General features: G+C 35.1%; 1 protein-coding gene across 1 annotated transcript; it reads right to left on the bottom strand.

The window, feature by feature from the left end:
• Nucleotides 1–1620: 1620 nt before the first annotated feature.
• Nucleotides 1621–23409, bottom strand: LOC113403983 (dnaJ homolog subfamily C member 11). The gene is made up of 13 exons (XM_026644691.2): nucleotides 23250–23409; nucleotides 22159–22333; nucleotides 21757–21838; nucleotides 21261–21380; nucleotides 20811–20938; nucleotides 20230–20421; nucleotides 19586–19799; nucleotides 18190–18306; nucleotides 14961–15152; nucleotides 14029–14162; nucleotides 9625–9773; nucleotides 6393–6522; nucleotides 1621–1845 (listed from the first exon to the last, which is right to left on the bottom strand). The coding sequence occupies exons 1-13, from the start codon at nucleotides 23316–23318 to the stop codon at nucleotides 1820–1822; spliced, it is 1728 nt and encodes a 575-aa protein (XP_026500476.1). The 5' UTR covers nucleotides 23319–23409; the 3' UTR covers nucleotides 1621–1819.
• Nucleotides 23410–23996: the final 587 nt, after the last annotated feature.

The raw sequence follows: 23996 nt of genomic DNA, 5'->3' as shown, positions 1-23996 counted from the left end.
TTAATATTTTACAAGAGTGCGCTTAGAGTTTCTGAATTCATAAAATATTTGCGAATGTTCTTGGTACAATATAACAATATTGTTAACAGATAAGAAAAATATTATAAAGGCTATAGTTTACACTTTAATGATTGTCATTATATCGAAATACGTGACATCAAATAATACAAACAAAACATTAGAAAGTCATTTTTGACAAATCAACAAAAAACAAAATGAATTTACATTGTATGGACAACAAAAAAAATACAATTTTGATACAATAGGTTTCAAATTCTAGAACATAATTCCAACAATTACTTCATCAGCTTCAATTATCGCTATAAAAATATTTGTATAATTTAAAAGTTTTACATTACATGAAAATCGTTTATTGTATTTGATACATTATAACACAACATCAATATAGCGATACCAAAATAGTACAAGTGTATTTTAAAGTTATATAAACAACTATGATAGACTACATAATTCATCTGTAACAAATCCACATCACACTATTTAAAAAATAAACTCTACGTAAATTCTTTGTCTATGAATTTTGCCAGCGCTAAGCCTAAACGATATGTTATATGCATTTTGTATGCCAGTGACTCTACAGTCCTAAAAGCTATTTACAACCAGCTCAATAGCCAAGCTATAAGAAACTGACATTCAATGCTCCACTCAATCGTAAACAGTCAACAACCAAACTTGGTCAGTGTATCCTTTGACAATAATTATAATTACTAAATTCAATATTGGACAGCACTTTTTGACATTTCAAATTCGATATCGAGTTTCGATTTCGTTCTTAGATAATAATACCACCGGTCTACCATCAAGCTACGATGCTTTTCTTTGCGATGTAATCCATAATAAGACACCATAATGGCAGTGTTTTTGCAACAAACTTCTGTAAAAATTCATAGACAATTTTTCATATACCATACCACGTTTATCTATGAAACGATGCTTTGAACATATTTTATCTAGTATATATCTTTTATAGACATTGCTATGGATGCAAATACATTATATGGATCGCTCGTTGAAGACTTCGTTTGAGAATTTTTATTGGGCACCACTATCTCTCATCATTCCGATCATAATTTAAATGAGAGAACATTTTTTTTTAAATAGCAATTGTTTATATAATTTCAAAAAACACCTTATAAGTCTTTAAGACCTTTATATTATTGCAATTGAATATCATGCCTCGAAATAGATCATGATATAAAAACCAGAAAATCGTATCGTCTCTATGTTCATTTGTGTATGTACAATATATAAAATGGGAAATATTAAACAGTCCCATTGTTGGGCAAACTCTATAATAATCGGAGCATGATTCACCATACAGCTCGACTGTAAACTCAATTACTCTCATGAATTTCACTATGTTCATCCAACATAACCAAATTAACTAATTTTTATTAATCAATAATAAATAACCATTTTATCTTTTAACACTCAATTCACATTAAAGAGAAAAGATTTTTTTATCATTTCCGTTTTATTAATAACGCTTTATTATTTTCTTTCTTAAGTAATACAGGTTATATTATTTTTGATTTAAAGGTAGAAAGTAAATCAAGTATACACACGATTCATTGCCAAGTTCAAATATACATTTTAAAAAATACGGTATATACGAAACAAATAGGAAAATGTTTTATGATGTTTTGTGCGCTTCAAGCATATTTATTATTATTATAATGGCAACACTAGGTAATGGAATGTTTCGCGACAATGGTTACCGATACGATTTTCTGGATTTTGTACCGTTGATTATAGCTGCTAGTAAAGACGCTTAATACTAGCGCCTCGACTTTATTTTTCAGGACCGATTCTTTATTCGATGATCTGTAAAATAAAATAAACATGAATAAATTAAAAATATATAGACAATGTGAATTTGTTTTGATAGACAGCATCCGTTTACTAAAATCAATTTTATACAAGTAAACTTTACAATAAAGCGTTTTTGAATCGTCGTTATTAAAATAAATGAGACAATTATTAGTCTGTGCATAGACTAGAAAAAGACTATGACCAATAGACCAATACGCCAATGAATGGCACAATTTCTCATGATACATACAGATTTTTTTTTTCAAAATGAAGGTTTTTATATTTTGTTTGTTTAAATATATTTCCTTATTAAAATTGAGCTACCAGGTCATAAAAGTTGTCATATTTGTGACGAACAAAGATGGATGCGTAGTGGCTGCATTATCCCAAAATAAAATGCTGTAACACATTTACTGTGAATGTAATTGAAATAAACGAAGTGAGCCGTCTCAATAAATTTATTATTTATCACAAATGCTGCAGAGCTGTGTCGACTCGCCAATTTATTTATACGTGGTCCTCATTGCAATTTGGCATCAGCAAGAATATTCAGTCGATTATATTAATTGTTGAGATACGATGCCAAAATGTCGAGCAAACTTTCTCAAATTCCGTAGCATGGCATAACTGTCTTCTGACCAGTTTTGTGTTGTACACTATCAAATAATTTGATTCGAAAGCATCCTGAAATCTCTGAATCCGTCTAGGTATGCTCCTCTCAGGCCTTATATTCTCAATGAGCTTGTTATCGTCATTAATTTTTAAGCGTCCTGTTCGAAATATTATTTATGAAATCAACATCAATATGAATGATTTGTCTAAACTTGCGTTAAGCAAAAAACGAGCGTAATTAACATTTTTATAAAAATATTCATTCAATTCATTTATTCATTCAATTACGTTCAGAACCAACAAAAACATAATCATTCTATATTTATAATAAAGTGGTACAATTTTATACTTTTTAAATAAATGGATAGAGCCATTTTTATAAAATTAAAACTTTAAAAGGTCTTATTACGAATGACGAAAAATTAACTCTGTCTGTCTGTTGCTATTTCACGGCCAAACTACTGAATCGAATTTGATAAAATTTGGCATGAAGCAAGCTTGAACTCCAACGAAGGACATAGGCCTAACACGTAACGACAACCCCTAAAACGCGAGAGAAAACTACATCGATAAAAATGATTTTACATAAATGAAAATTCGTAATTACGCAATACTTCTGACTTTTTCCATTTAAATTATAATTAACGTACTACACAACTTTGGAAGTGTGTGCCAACCACAAAAACTATTATATCATATTATATTACTATATCATTTATTAATAAAAGGCGTTTATACATTTATGGCTATCATTATAATCTAACAAGGTATATACTTGAATAAAGACGATGAAAGCTCACGGAAATGCAACGGAATTATAATGATTTAATCCTAAGTATAGAATGCATAGTTAAACAGTTCTTTTTAAAAAAAAAAAAAACATTGCCAGAAAAATAAACAACTTTTACAAGCATTTTCTAACTTGCAATGTATGTTTACAAATCGTGCAAGCTGAATTAGGATAACCCTTTAATCCTACGAAACCCTCAACACTAAACAGCGTGGATACGAAATTTTTGTACACTATAAAAACTTAAAAATGGATAATACTATTGCAAAATGTATCGACTTCCACTCATCACAGATATATGTCTCTTGTGCCTGTAATTACTAATTATGTTTTCTGTATCTGTATTGTCTGTGATAATATATTACCCAGATGTGTCGATCTAGGTAGTACTTATCATTACTGCTACAACCACAGACCTTCATGCTTCACAGAGCATGTTTCAGTTATTACCACGTGAAACGTGATCATAGGGTGGCTTGAGTGATGAATTTCAGTACACTAAAGGCGCGTACATGCTGTATGCAATTCAAAAGAAGTAATGTGCTAGACAATGCAAATATACTAGTGGGACTTCGATTTGAAATTTAATGATATTCTAATAATTGAAATTTCGAATCGAACCTATGACACCTGGTACCCTTCCAGGGGAGTTTGCACAAAGACCTACCACCAAGTATGAACAGAGTAACAGCAGACACAATGATAAAATGTAACCTATATGTATATCAGACTATAATCTGTCATGTGATCCCCATTGCAATTTGTAATCGTATCCATTTCAACGTTCTATCATGTTTGAGTAACAAATTTCCCTCCATCCCTCCTTTCGCATTTATAATATTAGTAAGATGGTTAATACGTTTCATACAGCGTATCTCTATGGACTGGCTAGTCCGTATCCAATTACAAAATATCGTTGACGATTTGTACGCTGCCTCTTTGAAATATGATAACGAAACTTTAAAGAAACACGAACGTTATAACTAATGTTACGTGGTATTTTCCGTTTAGTCAAAATGTGTCGAATTTAGTTTCGTATTCACACGCATAATATGCTCGTACGCATATTTGTTTCAAAACGTTCAAATCGACAACAACCAAACGATCGAACAACATTCTTATCAGCGCCATAGTGTGCACAGGTGTGTGACGATTGCAACATAATGCACGGAATGTGAACGCCGTTTTATGTGGAAATAATTAAATAAATTACACATTTTCGATGTAATGGTTTCACATATGTAATGAAGTATCACTTACGTCATAACTTGATTACTCGGGAGTAGCTCGTAATAAACGACCTAATGAACTTCAATTATAGTGCGATCAATAATAGAAAACGTAAGGCTTTATACTGCAAATTGTTTCCGACCATTACGGTTAACTGGAATCAGTTAATATCACATATCTATTTCTATTTTTTAATAAATAGTGTCAATACCTTTACCTGAACAGATATTACATGACATTGTATGAAATAATTCCGATGTTAATTCACATAAAACTTAAAAGCATATTATCTAATTTGTAATTTGTTTTGCTGTCGTTACTCTTTGTCTGACTCACGCACACTAAGATATCTTATAAGCACGAGCGTACTATGAATGCCTATGTTAATGTTAGTTGGAGTCTTCGTGAGTGAACAGATCTACAATTTACATTTAATATAATCGGTAAATTAAATTAATGATTCATGTTAAGGATATGATATTGAAACATACTCCAATCGAAGTAATACAGATAAACAAATCTTAGATTTGCTAATAGCTCAGCTATATTGTGCACTAATAACAGTTCAATACCATACTATTCCACTAAATTACATCTACTTTAATTCTATTTCCAAAGTTACGATAGATGTTTTAAACGCCACTTTTACACAAATCCATAATGAATATCATAGATTATACAAGCTCACGAACTCGATATTGCGTCAATTTGATGTCAAATGTTGTTTATTTGACTTTTGTCTTGTGGTTGAAATAGACTAAACGTTAGTCAGTTTTGTTCGCAGTTTTGTTGTATACATTGAAAATATATTGAGTGGTGAAGATTTGTTTTAGTTCCATTCCATCTTTTTTCAAAGCATGAAAGATCTTTTCATAAAATATCTTTAATATCTCTCTAAAGAAAATCACAAAGCACAATACTTAAGCCTTCTAACAGATATGAGATCGCAGCTGTCTATTAATACTAATATTATAAATGCGAAAGTTACTTGTTTGTCTGTTACGTTTTCACTTTAGTAAGAAGTAAATAATTTGACTAGTTCGGTAGTTATGTCACAACTTAGAAAAATAATGCAACTTTGCGTTCGCAATAGGGGAAGTCACATCGAGCAAGAACTAGGCTAAATTACAAAATATCTTAATTGTAACTTAGCTACTGAACTGTTTATGTACCTAAATTTTATTTTAAATTTGTATTAAGTAAGTAAGTTAAGTAAATAAGTAAGTTTTTTATACATTGGTTATTATTTTAGATCAATTTTGTGGGAATTTTAAAGAGCGACCTTTAGTACGAATTCGGTCATGTTCGAATACGAATTTCCGCCAGCGTCCTTTCTGATCATTTTATTTCGGTTGTTTTGAAATAAATTCCTAGTTTTTATACATTTTCGGAAAGCTAAGTAAACGATTATGTTTTTAAAATAAGTTGCAGATCAAGTTCCATAATGTTTTTTTTTGTTTTTCAGGCATATTTGAGGGAAATATAAAGAGTTTAAATATTGAAAAATATCCAATGTTTAATCGTTTTTATAAATCAGAAGAAAAAAATAGATTTTAATTGATACTTTTTTTTAATAAATTTTTGAAGTTGCATTTTAGACTTATTTCGAAAAAATCTAAAAAACGCGATAATTAAAAAATGGTTCACTTTTGCATTATGCATATGGGGGTTAAAATTATTGCAAATAGTCACCCCTATTACCTCCTAACGGGAATACGTCGAATTACCAATAACCCTGTATATATATTTTTTCTTTCTATCCAAAACATTGGAACACGAAGATGTTACTAAAGATAATAACTTCTTACATTCTTGCTCATTCTTCTGCATAAAATCCCCAACCAGTGGCAACGATTTACAATTAAAATGTACAAGTCAATTTCAATATTAATTGATATTGACATTTGATTAATGACGTCATACTCACTATTGCGTGGCAGAATAACGGACTGATTGTCTTCAACTGTGCAACAATGAAGATTGTTATGAAACATGTACTGGATTGTTAGATGTTTCTCGTCGCCCGCACAAGGATCGTAGAAACCGGGCAGCTCATACTGAAAAATAAATGATTACAGGTAAATATTAATTAGTAAGATTACATTTTGACACAATGTCACGTGATCTGGGACATAGCACCAATTTTTTCTTATTGTACTGACAGGTCTCACTTGAGAAATTAGTGGTACCGACTACGCATATGTTCTACCGCCAAACAGCAACACTCCAGTTTGAAAAGACACAAAGGATCGATCCCCCTCTGGGCTCGTCGGACCAATGTCTCGTTCGGAGTACAGTGCCGGTTGCGCGGTACTCACGACCTCGTTTGTGGGCTACCGTCGCGTGTGGCACTACAAGTCAGCAGATTGGGATGGGATGCGGTCCTTCTTTGCATCCTATCCATGGGAGCAGGTTTGTTTCTCGCCGGATGATCCGAGCGTTGTGCTGACTCTGTTACCGATGTGGTGTTTCAGGGTATGGAACTGTTCATTCCATATTCTGCGGTGCCCATTGGTGGCAAGTTCCAGCCCTGGTTTGGTCGTTTCTGCAAAACGGCCTCACGCCGAAAATGGGAACGTTACCAAGACTGGGCTAACGCATCGGCGTCTCGTGAAACACCAGCACATTCAGAAAGGAATATAACTCTGCCTCTAGGTCCTTCAAAAACGTGATTGCTAAGGCGAAGACGGAGTACATTGGCAGAATTGGCGAGAGACTGGTGCGCCTCCCTTCAGGAACGTGCGTTCTGGTCTCTTGCTAAGACTGTCTAAGGGAATTTCTGTCAGGCTTCTTTTGCATCTTTGCACAGGGACGGTGAGTCATTGTGCCATACCGCGAAGGAGAAAGCTGGTCTTTTAGGCTCTCTCTTCGCGGCGAACTCGATTCTGGATGACCGAGGAAAGTCATCACCAACAATCCCGCGGTGTGAAACCACAATGCCGGAGGTTAAATTCCAGCAAAGTGCAGTTCGTAAGGCACTTCTTTCCTTGGATATTCATCAGTCAAGTGGACCCGATGGCATCCCTCCAATCGTGCTACGGACTTGTGCTCCCGAGTTGGCGCCGGTCTTAACACGTTTTTTCCGGCAATCCTATGTACTCGGCATCGTTTCGAACTCCTGGAAGACTGCTTTGGTGCATCCGATCCCTAAAAAGGGCAACCGCTCAGATCCGTCCAATATATAGGCCTATAGCCATCACCTCCTTGTTCTCCAAGGTAATGGAGTCCATTATAAGCTGCCAACTCCTGCAATACCTAGAGGAGTACCAGCTGATTAGCGACCGCCAGTACTGTTTCCGTCGGGGTCGCTCAGCCGGTGATCTTCTAGTTTACCTGACTCATAAATGGGCGGAAGCAGTTGAGAGCAAGGGGGAGGCATTAGCAGCCAGTCTGGACATAGCGAAGGCCTTCGATCGCGTGTGGCACAAAGCGCTTCTTTCGAAGCTTCCTTCCTATGGGTTTCCCGGAAAATTATGCAATTGGATTACCTGTTTTTTGGCAGATCGGAGCATCGAGGTCGTTGTCGACTTTGCATGCTCCGACTTAAAATTCGTCAATGCTGGTGTTCCACAAGGCTGCGTTCTATCACCCACTCTGTTTCTTCTGCATATCAATGACTTGTTGCAAATCAGTAACATTCACTGCTATGCAGACGATAGCACCGTAGACACCTCATACACCGGCCGTGCTAATATTTAAATATAATAAGAAAACCGGAACAAACTTGTGTCTGACATCGAGTCTTCGTTAAACAAAGTCTCGAATTGGGGCCGGCTAAATCTAGTCCATTTCAACCCCAAAAAGACGCATTCGTCGTATCTCCACGATTTGAGAACATTCCGATAGCCGCCACAGCTAGTATCGGAATACTTGGCGTTGATATTTCGAGCCTCGTTCAGTTCCGCGGTCAATTGGAAGGCAAAGCCAAATTGGCATCAAAAAAGCTCGGTGTGCTCAGCAAGGCAAGACAGTATTTCACGTCGGCCCATCGTCTAAGACTGTACAAGGCGCAAATTCGCCTTCACATGGAGTACTGCTCTCACATCCTCCACCTGTGGGCGGGTGCTACCCAGTACCAGCTCCTTCCATTTGATCGTATGCAACGTAGAGCAGCTCGAATTATCGACGATCAAGCCCTTTCTGATCTGATCGATACTTTGGCTTTGCGTAGAGATGTTGGATCACTCTGCATCTTCTACCGAATCTTCCACGGGGAATGTTCCGAGGAATTGTTTGGATTAATCCCGGCAGCTGAATTTCACCTTCGGACATCTCGTCAAAATTCTAAATTTCACCCGCACCACCTAGATGTCCGAAAATCCACAACAGCGCGATTTTTAAGACATTTTCTGCCTCGCACAACCACTCTGTGGAACCAGCTTTCGCCGGCGGTTTTTCCGAACCGATACGACTTGGGAACCTTCAAAAAAAGAGCGTACTCCTTCCTAAAAGGCCGTCAACGCACCTGCAACCCCCCTGGTGTTGCAGATGTCCATGGGCGGTGGTAATCACTTTCCATCAGGTGAGCCTCCTGCTCGTTTGCCCCCTTAGTTCCCAAGGTCAATGACACATTTATGATATGAGAAAGAGAGTTTAATAATTATTATAATAGCAATGTCTATGGGTACTGGTGACCACTCATCATCGACTTTGCTTGTCACTTTGTCACGATTTTCTTACTTGGTTTTATGCATGTCCACCTGGGTAGGTACCACCCACTCATTACATATTCTACATTTGTAGTATTCATAATCAAGAATTCATACAGTTATACATTACATACTGGACGTCGTTGCATCTACGTCACTACAGGGTTATCGTGACGTGAATGCAACCAGATAGCGGGATATAATTTTAAGCGGTTATTTTACACTTAAAAAAAGACGAGATGACCCTTGTTAGAACGCGTCCATGTTAAGCGATGATTACGGGTACAACCCAAGCACCAAGCACCACTGAATTTTCGTGTGTATTATTCGTGCTTGGCGGTGAAAAAAAACATCGCGGGCAACCTGCAAGTTTCTTCAATGAAATGTGACAGATCACATGTGTATCCAACCAATCTGCGTTGGAGCAGCATGGTGGGGCGGGAGATTAGCTCAGCAGTATGATAATTACAGACGGTTATTTTCTTTATTTCTTTAATATTTCACACGTACCTTGCTAGCTTCCAATAGTTCTAATCTCGAATCTTTGGTGAGACATTGTACTGGTATAGTTACGTCTATGACTTCTGAATACGCATTCGGCGATTCGGGGGATGCTGTATCACCGCTTTGTTCGATAGGTATTTCGTGGTCTGACGCACCTGAAATAGATACACATTGTAGCAAATAATTGGTTGTCTTAGATCTTTAAGTTACATATATTCACTTGAATTTCTGTCGATTTGTTTAAATAAATATAATTGGTGAAATCGCTTTGGTATAAAATCAAAACCAACCTAACTTCAAATTAACATTTAAAAAAAGTAACTATGGGGATTCATATCGACGAAAGCGCCTCTACTGTGATCGCCAAACCAATAGCCAAGCGTAACAATCATGACATCAATGCAATAAAAACGAGGATGCTACACCTTCTTTACCTTCAATTGATCTCAATTCATTCGATCCGTTCAAATTTTCATTCGTATTAGTGTACCAAGACATTTTGCTTGGTGGTAGGACTTTCTGCAAAGCCCGTTTGGATAGGTACCACTCACTCACCATACATTCCAACGCCAAACAGCAATACTTAGTATTGTTATGTTACGGTTTGAAGGTTGAGTGAGCCAATATTACTAAGGTGTAGAGTATTTAGGAATAATGCATACATTGAAACATTGATAATTTTCCATTGTATGATTTTGACGTATGACGTACTTCGCTTCTCGTGTGGGCCGCGGCAACGTGTGTATAGTTAGTGCGCCGCGCTTAAAAGTTAGCTAGTGTAACGAACTATTATTCTTATTCTGTCCTACAAATAATATCACCCATCCCTTGGCTTGTGTTCTTCAAGTGTGTGATGACCAAGGGAGTGCTCCCAAGAAGAAAGTGTCTTCGAAAGTAAGAGCCTGGATTTCGAGGTAACAAACCCCGTTCTTACTCATGTAAATACAGTACACTTATCCACTAAGATAAGTGGACTACTATTAGGTGTAGTCATTTTAAACGAAAACCAAATAGACATATCAATTAATGTAATTAATAGAAGCAATCAATATTGCCTTATAATAATAATAACATATTTTCGCTTGCGTTAGCTTTGGTTGACACACGTGTTAGTGAGATATCTGTGTTATTATAATCATTTTGTGTTATTCTTTACATATTTTTTTGGCAAATAGTTAATTTGTATGGTTTCTAGGTTTTACTAACCTTATTCGGTTACGGTAAGTGTTTATTTATTTTTATAGTTATAGTATATTAGTTGGTAGGTTAAAGTACTTTATAATGGATGTCGATCCTGAACCTCCCGATCCCGGGGGTTCGGAAACAGTTATTGACCATAATAAATCTTCCTCTCGCAAACATTCCGGGGATAAGTGTTCCGGTACTCCCGATTCCTCCTCAAAAAAAACACTCGTACATCCCACCACCGCAAATCCTTCCATCCAGACTGTTTATATTAATCCCTATTTTACTGACGGCCCTAAAAGTTACGCTGACGACGATATGGGCCCCTTTATTGTCCATGTCTCCCGGGAAGTTGCTGATCCTGCTGCAGGAATCTCAATTCAAGCCATGAAATTCGGTCAGTTTTTACATAAGCACAAAATTGCCTCTATTTAATAATAGAACGATGGAGTTAAAAATGTTGGTCGCAATAAAATTGAAGTTCAATTTTCCTCAGCTCAATCTGCTAATAACTTTTTAAAAAACTCAATCCTATAACTTCGTAAGTACAAAGCAGTGTTACCAACTTATAATATAACTAGAATGAGTCTCGTGAAACGCGTTCCGGTTGAATGGTCTATGGAGGATTTTTTAGAGTCTATACGATTAAACCGTAAAACCTTCAACGTAGAAGTTGTGACCTGGATTTCAACTCAGTTAGTAGTAATAACTTTTAAGGGTCAAATTCTCCCCAATAAAATATATTCATGTCATACCTCTCTTCCCGTTGAAATTTATATTCTCGCTACTATAATTAGCTTGAACTGTTGTCGTTACGGCCACATTAAGACTCAGTGTAGATCCACTCCCAGATGTTTTAAATGTTCCCAATCTCATACAAGTGAGTTGTGTGAGGTTAATAAAGTAAATTCTACATGCATTCACTGTTCTGGTAAACACTTTGCTACAAACAAGGATTGTCCTGAGTATTCGCCATAGCAATCAATAAAAATTGTTATGTCTAAAGACAATATCTCTTACACGGAGGCAGCCTCTCGCTTCCCTAATGTTCGCAGATCCTACGCTGAGGTAGCAATAGAGATGTTCTCCTCTCCTGTATACATTCCATCAAGCCCTAGTCCATCCAATTCCTCCCCACCTCCTAATAGATCATATAAAAAGACCATCTTCCGTTCTCTTTCCCGTAGAGTTCCTCAAGGGAATGTTGGTAACCCCTAGGAGGGGTCCTAATAACAATCCTAACTTTTTAGAATTACTCACCAAAATCCTTCTTAACATTCTAAGCACATGCAATGAAATCCCTTTACCGTCCAACGTTGCCAATGATTTTAATCAACTCTTCAATATCCTTAAAAATGGCCCCAATCAGATTCCTTCAATGGAATTGCAAAAGCGTCCGTCCTAAGAAACCTGACCTCCTCTCCGTTATTAATTCGTGTAATCCCGTTATTATTGCCATCTCTGAGACATGGTTGATTCCCGGTTCTCGATCACGGATTCCGGATTTCACTTGTTTGAAGGATGACAGAAGTAATGGGTATGCAGATAGTGCTATCTTGATCAGGCACTCCGTTTCCTTCTCCTAAATCCCCTTTCCTCTTATTGCCAGCACACCAATGCTGTAGCTATAAAAGCCTTCAACATTTCCTTTATATCCTCTCATCCTTTTTGGTCCCGTTTGAGCAAATTGTCTCAACTCTGTGCTCGTCCTAAAAGTCCATCCTTATTATTGGTCAGTTTTTTTAAATTTACCAAATTTCCGCATCCTATATTAAGGTTCTATTAAAATTCTCTTTTTTCCTCTCCATTTAGAACTCTTGTCTATAATCCTCCAATTATCTAGATCTTGGTCTTATTAAAGGGGCCCCTGATACAAACTGTAAGTTTCAAAAAATTTTTCCTCAAAACTGGTCAAACCATCTTCTTATATTTACTGGTGCCTCTAAAATATCCCCCGATTGCTGTGTCGGTTCAGCTTGTTAGATTCCCAAATTGAAAATGATCCTTCAATTGATATCCCCTCCTGAAACATCCATTTTTTTGGTGAAGCGATTGCAATTCTGGAAGCCATCCTATTTGCCCACTCCCATGACCTAAGACAGACTCTTTGATTTTGATTTTGTCTGTTGGCAATTAAGGAAAATCCCTTTCGAAGTAGACGCAATTTTTTTTTCATCCTTAGGATCAGGGAGGCATTGTTCATCTATCACCAAAAAGGGCTAGAAATATCGCTTGTCTGGATACCAAGCCATTCTGGTATAAGCGGTAATGATACCGCAGACTCTTTCCCTAGAGCTGCTATAACAACTGGCTCTCTAGATCATTTTAAAAATTCAACTCAAGATTTGGGTGCTCTAGCGAAAACTCATCTGGATAAATCCTGGAACTCTGTTTGGTAAGTTTCATCAAAATCTAAAGGTAGATTTTATGCATCTCTACAACCAGACATTCCAAGGCGACCTTGGTTTTCTCTTCACAGGCAAGCTAATCGTTGGATCACCACAACTATCTGCCAGCTACGCCTTGGACATGCATGTACTTCCATACATCTATGTAAAATTAGAGTTAGAGATCATTCTTTGTGTGAGTGTGACCTAGACGAAGGTTCCCTAAAGTTCCTCGGCCTATTAATGTTGAATGTTTGTATTTAGTCCATTTTGTATATTTCTATGTAAATATATTGAATGTAATAAGATTAAGCTGTAAATAGTTTTGTGATTGTTCTTATGTATTTAAATAGCAATTATTTTTTATGTAATTATTATTATTGTTTTATTTTAGGTTGTGGGTTTTTAATTCCGTTTACTACTGTTATGCTATGTTATGTCTGTTATGTTATGCCTTCAAAATTAAATTGAGCCTGTAATCTCGACCGCACTGATCAATCTCTATCGTGTCTTCTCCATCGCACGTGACATTGGCAAAATAATCTGTGCCCTTTTGGCACAAATAAAAGCCAAGAAAATAAATAAAATAATAATAAACTTATTATTATAATTGTATTTGAATCAATCACACTATCTCATATGTAATAATAAATTAATATATATTGATATGATAATAAACACTTTCAGTTCCATCTTCAAAAAGGGTTCACATTCCTAGCACACTGCGAAGAAGTGGACGAATACAAATGGACATGTATGTGTATGCGTCACAGAGTTCGTGTGTATTGTATTATATGTGACGTATTGTTATATGCTTTAATTATTTTGAGACACATACCAGTAGGTAACTTTCCATATAAGGCCTTAATTATGACCAGGCCCTTTTTCTTTTCCTCGTCACTTCTGATCCTGGTATACGTTTCTCTCATCAGCTCGACCGTTGCCCGTGCTTGTCGCTGCATTTCTTGTAACCTGAAATATAAAAAAAAACATACATTGACATTTTTTTATTTGTTTCGAAAAGCAGACTTGAAGTGAATCATCTGATGGTAAGTATTCCAGTGCTCATGGAACCAAGCATTCCTTACATCAGCAAAGGTCTGGCAACTTTGGGATCTAATATGGCGAATTGGCGATTTCAACCCTGTAACAGTTGGCTTTGCACTATTATAGCATTCTTATAATCAATCCACTTGTCCTAAACTTAAACTTTAACTATATTTAATCTTGAATAGCATTCTATAGCCAACTCTTCTTTGTTTCGTTATATATTATATAACTTTCTTTGTAAATACATTTATTATATAATATTAAAATTTTATTTTATTTTCTTAATTGATATAGAACTTTTACTTACTTTTATTAATTGACCGCTGTTTAGAGAATACTGACATGAATCTATATGGTAATATATCATTATACAAAATAATAATTATTAAAAACAAAACAAACAAAAAGTCTTTGATAGTTGAATGTTTACATTATTATATGGATTTAAGCGAACATCTCTTTAAATGTAGCCTAATTGTTTTTACACTACATTTTATTAAAAACTATTAAAATCAATGTTACTAGACCATTACAATAATTGTAATATTAAGTTAAAAATTGTATCGACAAAGTTTGAATATGTCTAACTGTAGCAAACATGACATATCCATACAGATCCATTATTAATAGTTTGCACACTTATGAATGTGTTGTTGGTATGCCTTATAATAATATTAATAAATAAACAATACTTTTGCCGCCAAAAACATCAAAACTAACCTCTCGAAATTAGCCTCCATCGACCTCTGTCGCTCCCTCTGTTGCCTCTCCCTAGCTATAGGATCCAGTACAAGTTTCTTCAACACCAGCCAAGATATCATTGGGACCACCGTTGCATAAAATACAGGCGAAGGTATGACTTCCTCGCATAAGTGGATAGGTACCACTATGGTTTGAGACGAACACGACCATCTATAAATGAATGATATTATTATAATTTAATAATAAATAATAATTAAACTATCTATACAAATATTATAAACGAGAAAGTAACTCTGTTCTTCTGTCTGCCTGTCTATAACGCTTTCACGGCTCAACCTTTGATGAAGTTTGGTTTGAAACAAGCTTAAACCCCAAGGAAATATGCTATTTTTTATACCTAATTCTACAAGCATTAGTATGTACATATAAAAATGTCGAGTGGCTTGTCAAAAGTCCTTAAATCATTTTTATTTTGATTGAACTTATTCCACCACAGCTATCATTTTGGATAATTGTTTTATAGTGATTTCCTTATAAAAACTTTTCTAGTTTATTAAGTGTTAAATAGGACCCACAGATTAAGACCTTATAATGTGTATAAGGAAATACAAATCACCGAGACCTTTTAAACATTTTGACTTCTTATGTATTTGTTTTTATGCCGTAGTTGGCAAACGAGCAGGAGGCTCAGCTGGTGGAAAGTGACTACCGCCGCCCATGGACTTCTGCAACATCGGGGGGCTTGCAGATGCGTTGCCGGCCCTTAAGGAAAGAGTACGCTTTTTTCTTGAGGAACTCTCATGAAAAAAGCGTACTCCTTCCTATTCGTATCGTTTCGGAAAAACCGTCAGCGAAAGCTGGTTCCAAAAAGTGGTTGTGCGGGGCAGAAATTGTCTTAAAAATTGCTGTTATGGATTTTCAGATATCTAGGTGGTGCGGGTGAAACTTAGAATTTTGACGAGATGTCCGAAGGAGAAATTCAGCAGCCGGGATTAATCCAAACAATTTCTCGGAAGATTCCTCGTAATAAATTCGGTAGAAGATGCAGAGTGATCCAACATCTCAACGCAAAGCCAAAGGATCAAGTAGATCGGAAAGGGCTTGATCGTCGATAATTCGAACTGCTCTACGTTGGATACGGTCAAATGGAAGGAGCTGGTACTGGGGAACACCCGCCCAGAGGTAAGACCAGTACTCCATGTGAGGCCGAATTTGCGCCTTGTATAGTCTTAGACGATGGGCCGACGTGAAATACTGTCTTGCATTGCTGAGCACACCGAGCTTTTTTGATGCCAATTTGGCTTTGCCTTCCAATTGACCGCGGATCTGAACAAGGCTTGAAATATCGACGCCAAGTATTCCGATACTAGCTGTGGCGGCTATCGGAATATTCTCAAATCGTGTAAATACGACAAATGGTATTATTTTAGCGGTGAACGCGCAAACTTACGTCTTTTTGGGGTTGAAATGGACTAGGCTCAGCCAGCCCCAGTTTGAGACTTTGTTTAACGAAGACTCGATTTCAGACACAAGTTTGTTCCGGTTTTCTTCGGCGTTTTCCCGAGAAATATTAGTACGGCCGGTGTATGAGTTGTCTACGGTGCTGTCGTCTGCGTAGCAGTGAATGTTACTGATTTGCAACAAGTCATTGATATGCAGAAGAAACAGAGTGGGTGATAGAACGCAGCCTTGTGGAACACCAGCATTGACGAATTTTAAGTCGGAGCATGCACCGTCGACAACGACCTTTTTTGCGATCGGATACACCAAAGCAGTCTTCCAGGAGTTCGGGACGACGCCGAATGCATAGGATTGTCGGAAAAGACGCGTTAAGACCGGCGCCAACCCGGGAGCACAAGTCCGTAGCACGATTGGAGGGATGCCATCGGGTCCACTCGACTTATGAATATCCAAGGAAAGAAGTGCTTTACGAACTGCACTTTGCCGGAATTTAACCTCCGGCATTGTGGTTTCACACCGCGGGATTGTTGGTGATGACTTTCCTCGGTCATCCAAAGTCGAGTTCGCCGCGAAGAGAGAGCCTAAAAGATCAGCTTTCTCCTTCGCGGTATGGGCCAATGTCTCACCGTCCCTGTGCAGAGATGGAAAAGCTAACAGAAATTCCCTAAGGCAGTCTTAGCGAGAGAACAGAATGCACGTGTTCCTGAAGGGAGGCGCACCAGTCTCTCGCCAATTCTGCCAATGTACTCTGTCTTCGCCTTAGCAATCACGTTTTGTAAGACCTAGAGGCAGAGTTATATTCCTTTCTGATTGCGCTGGTGTTTATATCACGAGACGCCAATGCGTTAGCCTAGTCTTGGTAACGTTCCCATTTTCCGCCGTGAGGCCGTTTTGCAGAAACGACCAAACCAAGTCTGGGACTTGCCACCAATGGGCACCGCAGAATATGAAATTAACAGTTCCATACCCTGAAGCACCACATCGGCAACAGAGTCAGCAACAGCGCTCGGATCATCCGGCAAGAAACAAACCTGCCCCCATGGGTAAGATGCAAAGAAGGACCGCATCCCATCTCAATCTCAATCACAAGAGCCACACGCTGCGGCAGCCCACCAAACGCGGTCGTGGTAATCCGATCGAGACAGTGGTCCGACGAGCCCAAAGGAGGATCAACGATAACCTGACAGCTATCCGGAAGTCAGCAGAAGGTCCAACAGGGAAGGTGTATGATCCTCCACGTCCGGAATTCGCGTTGGCGAAGTGACCAGTTGAGTTAAAGTAAAGCTCATATGCTAAAGCGAAGCCGAGAACAGATCTACCCGCATGATCGGTAGTGCGTGATTCAAGCCATTTGTAATGTATGTAATGTTATCTTTTTTCTGAACTACATAATCAATATTATATTTTATTTATTTACCCTTATCTATAATTAGCGTTTTTCAATTAAATATTTAATTCACTTTCTAATCATTTGATATTTTAAATTTTACATGTATATTGATACATAGACATTCGTATTTTGTAGTCTTTATTATTAAATTTCTAAATTCTGAAGTAAATATTCTAAATTTAAAAGGTACCGCGCCATAGAGGTGCACACAAAAATATCGAGTTTTTGATATCTCCAGCGTATTTATATGACAAAATGTTTTTTTTTTGTTAAATTTAGTACAATTTAAATGGTTTTAATGGATAGTAAAATTAGTGTCATAAGTTTTACGGATTAATTTTTGGCATTCACATAGTGACTACTGGTAACTAGTATCAAAATGATTATAACACTTACTTTAATTTAAGCATAACACCACTAGGTATGCCGAGCATCACCGCGGCCGATACACTACTGTTTTGTGACACCTTTTTTTCAGCTCCGTATTCAGCTATTGCGCCGAAGGTACCGAATCTGAAACATTATTTTTATTATTATTTACAACAAAGAAAACGAATCAACACTTGATGGTTAGCGATCAGAGATCTATTACATAAAATTATACATTCACAAGTCAGCTACATTGGAATTAAGTTTTTTTTTTAAATACAATAAATAAATAAATATTGGACAACATCACATACATTACTCTGATCCCAATGTAAGTAACTAAAACACTTGTGTTATGGAAAATCAGAAGTAACGACGGTACCACAAACACCCAGACCCAAGACAACATAGAAAACTAATGAACTTTTTCTACATCGACTCGGCCGGGAATCGAACCCGGGACCTCTTAATGGCCTACCATGAGGACCGGTGTACATATTACTCGACTAAGGAGGTCAAATAATAATGTATGTTTGATTTATTTGTTACATACAACTGTAAAACAACTTCAAATATAAGTAAATTTTCAAAATAGCCTCATCAATATGTCAAATTGTTTGGAACAAGGATGGACAAGCACAATTTTGAATGAACAACAGGAAAAAATTGATAATTAAATAAAATATATTTTTCGCTAATAAAATATAACTATACACTCTTTGATGATATAGGTAGTTTGTAAGTTGCATTAAAAAAGCTTAAGTATAATCGATGTCACGAACAATGAGATTTGATTAAAATAATTCGCACAACCAATATAGCATAATAATTAGATTGATTAAGCTAGTCTAAACTGGTTTAAACTAGTTAAACACTTATAAAAAATATTTAATAAATAATATTTCGCATTGCATAGGCGTTGCCAAGTACAAGTACAAAAAGTCGCAGAGACCACTCTTCGCAATTCGCAAAGGTTATATTACTGTATGTTTAAAACTCATATTAATTTAAGTGACCATTTCAATAGCAGACTATCTACCGGCGCACTTGAGTAGGTACCATTAATTAATTACTGTACCACTAAACAGCAATAATACGTATTAATACTTCACAGGTAAAAGGAAAATACCACTGTTGATCTCGTGGTTGTCAGTGCACTGACATATGGAATTATAAAGTATCACAATAACAACATTTCTTGTAATATTTATATGTCTTTTTACTTGGTTACTGTTGCTATTAAATAGTAAATTCCTAGGCAAGCAAAACTTTAGCAGTATTGGAAACAAATATTAAAAAAAAAAAAACATTTCATTGATTTCAGCCTTAACTCAATCAAAATAAGCCCAGAATAATAAAAAAAAAACTTGCCCGTTTTAGTCAGTTCCATATAGTAGTTTGTTACAATAAAATAATTACTTACTTTAAAGCCAAGCGCAGCTTGAGATCATGCTGAGGAAGCTTCCTCATGACATTGAACGATATGAAGGAATGAGGGTTGCCAATTTGCATTGCAGTATTAAGGTGATACTTCTCCGAGTCTCTCACATAGGTTGAAGTCATTGATGAACCACTTTGACCACCCGCCCGGTAAGTTAAGTATCCCACTGAATGGGCATCAAGCTGTAATGCCATTGCTGTAAAAAGATTAAACATTTATAGAAAACTATTCTATGAGTACTAACTCGAAACACATCTCAGAACTTTATTGTAAATAATTATAACTTTTAACATACACCTCAAGAAAAAAACTAACTAAACTAACGCATTTAAGTAACAACAAATAAAATAGATTACTTATAATAGTCAAACATATTCAATGATTTTGTGGTAAAAATCGAAGCAACAATTTCTTCCGCTATGCCTTTTAAATTATATTTAACAAAACTAACTAACATTTCACACATCAATAATACTCATACTAACATAGGAAATGTTAGTATGAGTATTATTGATGTGTTGATTGTGGTATTATTATTGTTTTATTTAAATTGTGATCATTAAAATATTTAGGTATTTCATTCAGAGTCTAAATATTCATTATCTTTGTATATTTATTTCACTTACTTGACGCAAAACTTGGTACTATCCCTCTCGGCGTAAATTGAAGACCAGTCCAACAATTAACAAACATAAGCCTAGATATTGTTCTGAATATCTTGAAACCGAACACCGGTCCATTTCCAATACCACATTCCAATTCAGTCCACCCGCGTTCTGAACTTAAGTGCCGATTTGATATAGTTAATGAACCCGTGCCTGAAAAAAATAACATAAAAAATAAAATAAAAACAATTATAACATTTTCAAATATATGAAATTATAGCAATTCAATATGTGCAGAAAAAAAATTGTTATGTATAAAACTTAATTACTAGAACTAATTATTAGGGCACTACTACGATCTGTTTCACAATACGAGCTTTTCAGCTTGTTTTAAGCTAGATGCGTTGAACCATTTCTTCTAGGAGTTACTTCTCAGCCCCAATGGGTAGTAGTATTATGTAATATAATCTATAACTTCTCAATAAATGAGCTTAATCAAAAATATTTTGTCAAATGTTACTTATTGAAGTTAACGTGTTTAAATAAACAAACTCGTCAGCTTATTATAAGAGTATAGATTATAGATGTATTTGTTTTATCACCTGTCCCATTTTGTGTTGAAATATTCCCAGATAGTGTAGCAGTATTCCTAAGCGTTACCGGGGCATCAATAGATTGTTGTATAGTCATTCCGGAAACTTCAATACTTGGTATGATAGCTGCATCTTCCCTATAAAACCAATAATCATTTTGGTATATTATTATTTTGACATATTTTCATGCAATGCAAAGAGATATTTATTTCTATAAAATTTAATAAATTATAAAATTTCATACAATATGTGTTTATAGATGAGATTAATATTAACAAATAAATTATTATATTTAATTTATTTTTCATACTATTAACAATTATACATAACATTGATTGACATGTTTTTGATAAAATTTGACAACAGCTATATTATTGAATCAAAACATATATATTTAATCAGAGTTTATCTAACTTCCTATCTTTTGACAGTTCACAAATAAAATGTTATCTTACTTACAGTATATCATATTCATCATAATACTTCATAAACAGGTCCGTTGCATTTATTGATAGTGTTATGGTGCCTCTGGGGTTCGCACTTTGCTGTAGCCTTCTCTCTTCTCTCTCGCGTTTCAACCTGTACAGAAAATCAATCATAAAACTATCCTTGTTTTTTGTGCAAGTAATAATTACGAGAGGTGCACCCTAACTACATTTTTTTTTATGTAAACAGCTCAAAATTAGCGTGTGACTTTTTTAAAATTCCTTATTATCACTTTCAGATACATTATTAAAACTGCAAATATTACTAGCTCGTTGTCCTATAGCTGAACAATGCTGCTCCAATGCAAGGAGATGTCTAACATTTGAATAATAATACAATAGTTATTGATAACACATTATAACTCTCTGAAGTTTTATATAAATTAATGGAACCTCATTATACACCTACAAAATTACATTGAAAATATAATTTATAACATGTTAAGCTAAAAGGAATAACAATACATTACCTTTCATATTCTTCTCTGATTTCTCGAGGAGTTCTGGTTCGAAATATAATCTCCCAACCCTCAACTTCCAGGCCTCTCTTTCCTAGAAAGTTAGTAATATTATTAGAAATTTATAATTAATAAAGCCACTGCTAACAATAACTGCAAACTATATGTATCAGCAAATTGTGTTCAAATATATTCACAGGTAGTAAAATAAAGAGTTTCACCTGAAGCCTTTGGTGGGTCAACTTAATTTATTGTTTCAATTATCAAAACCACATCACAAATGATTGCAATGATGTACAATTAAAAATTGCATACAATATCATTCTTAAAATATAAGTCTGAGCTTGGCTTAAATACAAAGTAGATGTATTATTCAAAAGAAATATGTTAGAAAAATTGTAAGATTTAAATTACCCAAGGTATCATAAATAGCCCTTTTATGTGAATCTGATAGGACCTCATAGGCATCTTTGACTTTGTTGAATATTTGTTCGGCCCATTTTTGCTTGTTTGGATCCGTGCTGTGCTTGTCTGGATGAAATATGCGGGAAAATCGACGGTATGCACTATTTATTTCTTCGGGTGTTGCCTTGAAATATGAAAGAGAATTTATTATTTAATATTAGTATAGATACTTCTATCATTATTACAGAATATGCTAGCAAACTCAGAATTCCATAGAACAATAATACTGGTTACTGTTCTGACTTACTGAAATTTAATTACTACTTAACTCAAACCAAACAAGTTGGGACTTGATAAGAAATTTATATGCATTATTAAGTCAAAAAGTAGGGTAGTCAGTTAATTATTTAATGTTATTTTTAGTTAAATCTGAGTTATACTTTTAAAGCATTTTATACTTGTATATAAGTATTGTATGTAAACTGGCCTTTATTGATATCAATGCAACAAATACATAGATACAAGGTGAAATTATTTAATCAATGTTGTAGTAACTGCAAATTAATTCAATTGAAATTGAATAAAAAATAAATTTTAATTTAATTGTAATGTTTGTTTGCATGAGTTACAAACATAGACTTAAAAAAAGAAAAAACATAAAACATGACGTCTGTATTTTTTTAACTGGTATACTTATAAAAGTTCAAGTCATTAAAATTTACAAAGCTTTTTGTAGGTATTTTCAAAATATTTAGATTATGATAAATATATTACGGTGTTACCTTTCAGTTAAATGGTTAAAATAATAAGCAATGATATAACTATAATGTAGTATTTTATTTCGTAAACTATTAACGCTGATGACAATATGTATATTGTTATGTATTCGATTTCATCCTGAACATAACCTATAAATTAACTTTATAAAAGATAATCGCATGTGAAAATAGGATTAACAATAAATAGCGGCCACTTGCCTGCGTTTAAACCAATTTAGTTAGTATAAATTTAATTTAAAGAAACATCATTTGAACGTTATATAATAATGCTGCAATATTATGTTAATTTGGCGAAATAAAAAAATGTGGAAAATTAATTACCGTTTTCGATATATTAAGCAACTGATAATAATTGTCTTCTAACAGAATACTATCTCCTTCTTCGTCCATTTTTGGTAAGTTTTCAAAAATATAGTTAAAAACTTCGACGGTCTTTTCAATTTCTTTTACCGCCGCACTGACAATTAAATGGGCATAGTAAATTATAGACACACACATGTAGTGTTGTATGGAATTTGGTTGTAGGCCTAATTTATCGGTATTATTTAATTTTACATAGAAATAATATTTACCATGGTAAATATTAATTAAAAAGTTGTTTATTATAAAATGCAAAATAATATCTTTCATTCGAATAAATAATGTCTCATTATTTAAGACATTTAATATACATTTTTTTAGGTTTCCCATTGATACATTAACATTTAAATATAAGGCTTATTGATTTTGTCTAATAACAACCACTAATGGTCGTAATGGGTTTACAGCTAAAGTATATGATTACAAACATAATTTTAATAATTAAAGTACGTAATTTATTGTAATTATTTGATATATTATTTAAACAAATTAAAAATTGCAGTTTACTTTACTTGGTAGTAGGGCTTTGTGCAAGTCCATCTGGGTAAGTATCACCCACTCATAAGATATTCTACTGCCAAACAGCAGTTCTCAGTATTGTTGTGTTTTGGTTTGAAGGGTAAGTGAGCCAGTGTAATTACAGGCACAAAGGACATAACATCTTAGTTTCCAAAGTTGGTGGCGCATTGGTGATGTAAGGAATGGTTA

This window comes from Vanessa tameamea, chromosome Z (assembly GCF_037043105.1).
Source record: "Vanessa tameamea isolate UH-Manoa-2023 chromosome Z, ilVanTame1 primary haplotype, whole genome shotgun sequence".
NCBI classification, from domain to species: domain Eukaryota; kingdom Metazoa; phylum Arthropoda; class Insecta; order Lepidoptera; family Nymphalidae; genus Vanessa; species Vanessa tameamea.
The sequence above is the reverse complement of the archived record's forward strand: the minus strand, read 5'-3'. Positions and strand labels throughout refer to the sequence as shown.

Bases quoted from the DNA above. Each gene is read 5' to 3' on its own strand.
- LOC113403983 (XM_026644691.2), bottom strand. From the start codon at position 23,318: ATGGACGAAGAAGGAGATAGTATTCTGTTAGAAGACAATTATTATCAG. The intron at 19,800-20,229 runs GTAAGTGAAATA...ATCTTTTTACAG, and splicing joins AGTACCAAGTTTTGCGTCAA to CAATGGCATTACAGCTTGAT. The intron at 6,523-9,624 runs GTACGTGTGAAA...TTTATTTTTCAG, and splicing joins AACTATTGGAAGCTAGCAAG to TATGAGCTGCCCGGTTTCTA.